This window comes from Syngnathus leptorhynchus, chromosome 5, assembly GCF_054491065.1.
Source record: "Syngnathus leptorhynchus isolate UIUO chromosome 5, UIUO_Slep, whole genome shotgun sequence".
Taxonomy (NCBI): Eukaryota; Metazoa; Chordata; class Actinopteri; order Syngnathiformes; family Syngnathidae; genus Syngnathus; species Syngnathus leptorhynchus.
Genome location: NC_141199.1, coordinates 15377186 through 15381348, shown reverse-complemented (window position 1 = coordinate 15381348; position 4163 = coordinate 15377186). Strand labels below are relative to the sequence as shown.

Genomic DNA, 4163 nt, shown 5'->3' with positions numbered 1-4163 from the left:
CCACATAGTGTATTATTTTGTCATTGTTATGTTTTGGTATTGTTAGGCTATTATCATAAATGATGTATATTTTGTATAATTATGTACATGAGCTACAAATGGTATATAAATGATGTATATATGTCTAAATATGAATAATGTAGTGATTAAAAGTGTTTTTTTTATAAAGCAATAACAATTATCATTTTGGTAATGGTATTTATAAAATGAAATAACAAAGAAATATTATTTGCCGTTATGGTGATGGTGTAGTGCTTGTATAATTGAAATGAAAAATATGAAATGTAGTTATTGTTCGACACAACTTAATACATGTCCGTTTGGCTTTATGTTTTTTAGATGTTCAATTATAAGGCCGTGCACATTAGCTATACATAATATTATATTCTTATTTTTCAAATGGAACAGAAAGTCATGTTGCAAGCAGCTGAAAGATTTTTCCTCAACAAAAGAAAAATTAAAAATAATTATGCATCAAATGTAAGGCAGGTCCAGCAGGTTTTTTGAGCAACACAATGAATGGAGGCATTTACTCCCAATTGAAAGCTCGTGTAATGTGAGCTCACCAGTTTCACTCCCATGACACTCACTGGGCAGGCCTGCGTATCATAAAGACATGACGACGACAATGTCACACGCTTGCACCGAATAAGTCTCGGGTATTTCTGTGAGTAGAACAACGTTCCGAATTGTATTCAGATTCATGCAAATTCAGAGTTAGCTCATATGTTTGGTCCCTTGGGGGGTTTAGTGTTACATCACGTCTTTCAAAGCGAAGACACAAGTTGACTTAATCTGTCACAGGCCACATTAACTGATGCTGGATCGTCATTAATTTGATATCGTATTGAACTAGTATCGATGCGTATCGATTGATCCATGTTGTCACGTATAGAATTAAGTGTTTGGAGTGAATGGAAACACAGCTCTCTGGCAATTGCATCAAAAACAACTATGCACTTTTGGCTTTTTGATTACCCACTCGCTCAACCTGCAGATGACATCATTTGTTTGAACGTGCTGCGGGCATACGGAGATAAAAGATGATGGAGGCCAAGGGCAGATTGTTTGTTCATGGCACACTGCAGGTGGACTTTGAGCTCATCATGCAGTGTCAACATTCAAGTCATAAGACTGTCAAAAAGGATTTGTTTTGCACACTCTTGGAAAGTCACTATCATTTTGTCAGGTTTTGAAATGGGTTGGTTGTGAATTATGTGTTCTTTATTGTGAATTGAACCTGAGGGGCCAATGAAAAGCAATCATTTAGACTTGCCATCATTTAATTGTTGTTTTTAAAAGCGTATTCTCTCCCCTTTCGAAAAGGTACAGGTCCCTTTTGAATATTAGAAAAACATATTTCAAAAATATTTTAAAAATAAATTATAATTTTGTACAGTTTGCTCCTTTGAGTCTCAATTTGTGCTTCTTTGGTTGGCGACATGGGAGAACGGAAGTACAATTTTAATTTCCGGTTTTACTATTAAATTAAATTTAATCGTCTTCTTCAACGGTGGTTTGGCCAAGTTTTACAATTCTTTCTTATTCAGCGATGTGCCCAATTTACACAAACCACGCGTCATCATTTGCATTATCGTGAGAATATCTTTTATTTTAATTTTATTTGGCTTCATACCGGAAGTGTTTAAACCGCTGTAAAGCAGGAAGTGGCGGCAAAATCGTCAGCCATGAGACCGTCGCTTTTACTCCGTTCCTCATGCTACGTCTTCCGGGCATTTGTGGACTCGTTTCCCCATTTTGGACAGAAGCTCCTCTGCCGTGTCACCTTCGTGCCACATTTGTACACGTTAAGAAAAACGATGCACTATCAAACAGAGGAGCGAGGAAGCCCAAACACTCCAGAGTACCGGATTTATTTTAGTAAGTGCAGAACCGCCATTGTCATGAAATAAACATAAACACACCCCCTCACAAATTCATTTCATGGTCTGACAAAGTTTTGCTCTTGTCACTAATGTCAGTATTAAAGGACCACGAACATTTGGAGTGTAAGAAACATTCCAGGGGTCCATTCTTATGCTTTTCGTATCTGAACTAAGTATTGTTTTATTTCGTCACCAAACCGTCTGACATAATTTTTTGGTGTTTTTGTTATGTTCTTCCCAAGAAAATTCAGATGGCAACTACATTTCTCCTTTCCATGATATCCCCTTCATAGCTCAGGAAGAACAGGTAACCATTATTCTGACATTATAATGGCCTTTTTCTCCTTGAAAAATATATACAATATGTGACATGTTCTTTCACCAGTGCAACGGTTTGCCAGCCAAGAAGGCCAAGAGGAACGGAAGTGGGGTACGTTCGGATAAGTTCTTAGAAGAGTGGCGTCTTGATAAATTTGGCTCGGTCTACGCCACATGTACTGTCGATAAAGACTTGCATGAAGGTCTGTGTATGTTCAGGCGCTTTTCAACATGGTCGTGGAGGTACCCCGCTGGACCAACGCTAAGATGGAGGTAAGTGGACGTCACCCTGATAAGCAATCATGTTGAACATTTTGAAACTTCAAATACATATCCTTAAAAATAGAATATATAGTCTACTGCTTGAATACATATCTTTAATATGAAATTAATTGATTTGATTTCTTTTGTTAGAGTTAAACTAAAAGCATGACGCTTGGAGTATTACTCCGATTACTAATTTACTAAAGACAAGACAAATTGCGGAAATATTCGCACTGACTACGAGGAATGCGTGTGTAGTCACACACATGAAAAAAGAGCCAGACTCCTTCACCTTTTCAACAATTTCCAGATTGCGACAAAGGAACCACTCAACCCCATTAAGCAAGATGTAAAGAAAGGCAAACTCCGATATGTTGCCAACATATTTCCACATAAAGGCTATATTTGGAACTACGGCGCCATTCCGCAGGTAAGCGTGCATTCCTTTGTACTCTAGGCGCTAATGCTAATTAGTTTGCGCACAGTTATTGCCCAATTGTTTATAATTTTACACGGTTCGTTGGAGAAGACTTGGGAGGACCCTAACCACATGGACTCGGAAACAAAATGCTGCGGCGATAATGACCCAATTGACATTTGTGACATTGGCATGCAGGTGAGAAGACTCGATACATGAAAAGGTTTTTGGGAACGTCCCTTTGCTTGACTTATTTGACATTTGCTGACTTGTCCTTTTAGGTGTGCTCTCCAGGTCAGGTGATTCAAGTGAAGGTGCTCGGGATCTTGGCTATGATCGACGAGGGCGAAATGGACTGGAAGGTCATCGCTATCAATGCGGCTGACCCTGAGGCCAATAGCCTAAATGGTAAAATTGACTTATTTAGTTCACTCTACATTAGATGACCTTAACCAGAGTTCCTAATGGCGCTGACACTATCATCAAACTGACTATGAGACGTTTTCATTTTAGGCATAGTGGTTGCGTACAGTCAACAGTTCACTATGAGGTTCTCTCGGGGTGCAACTTTATAGACGACTTGTCTTATTTATTCAACTCCAGTCAGTAACCACAACTGATCGATAAACTCTCTCTGTCGATGTGACATCTGTCTATGTTTACTTAGACATAGATGACGTCCGCAAGAGCCGGCCTGGTCATTTAGAGGCCACCGTCGACTGGTTCCGGAAATATAAGGTTCCGGATGGGAAACCCGAAAACCAGTTTGGATTCAACGCTCAGTTTCAAGATAAGGTATGATAATAGATTGGATATAAACACTTGTAAGAACTTGGTTGTACTGTCTTGAGGCTTTGTTTCGTTGTCCTAAGGACTTTGCTGTGGAGATGATCAAATCCACACATGATCACTGGAGGGCACTAGTGCAGAAATCGACAAACAGTAGTGGGATTGAATGGTAAGATGTTCTTAAGAGTTGACCTTACAGAATTTCTCTTTATTGAAATTCATGCTTGGTTTGTTTTGTTTTCCCCCAGTAAAAATGTATCATGCTCTGACAGTCCCTTCAATTGCAGCGCAAAAGAGGCTCGAGACGTGATTCAGTCGGTGAGACTTTATATCGAAGTAACTTGACATCGACAATATTCACTCATTGCTAAATGCAACTTTTTATTTACGCAGGCGCCTGCGTTTGGTTGTGCGCACAATGTTTCGCCAGAAGGTAAGTAGATGAGGACTTATTTGAGTTTCCAAATTCCACACACTTCTAATCCTCT

General features: G+C 39.1%; 1 protein-coding gene across 2 annotated transcripts in view; it reads left to right on the top strand.

Moving 5' to 3' along the window:
- The first annotated feature begins 1680 nt into the window (after positions 1 to 1680).
- ppa2 (inorganic pyrophosphatase 2) overlaps positions 1681 to 4163 on the top strand; it is a 31268-nt gene continuing 28785 nt past the window's right edge. For both annotated transcript variants that reach the window (XR_015065981.1, XM_085911137.1), the window contains exons 1-11: positions 1681 to 1881; positions 2129 to 2193; positions 2272 to 2316; positions 2424 to 2477; positions 2779 to 2898; positions 2998 to 3084; positions 3168 to 3294; positions 3554 to 3681; positions 3759 to 3844; positions 3924 to 3993; positions 4069 to 4108. Coding sequence is in view for 1 of the 2 variants with exons in the window: in XM_085911137.1 (XP_085767263.1) it covers positions 1689 to 1881; positions 2129 to 2193; positions 2272 to 2316; positions 2424 to 2477; positions 2779 to 2898; positions 2998 to 3084; positions 3168 to 3294; positions 3554 to 3681; positions 3759 to 3844; positions 3924 to 3993; positions 4069 to 4108 (1015 nt within the window). In the remaining variant the exon portion in view is untranslated. The remainder of the gene's footprint in view (positions 1882 to 2128; positions 2194 to 2271; positions 2317 to 2423; positions 2478 to 2778; positions 2899 to 2997; positions 3085 to 3167; positions 3295 to 3553; positions 3682 to 3758; positions 3845 to 3923; positions 3994 to 4068; positions 4109 to 4163) is intronic.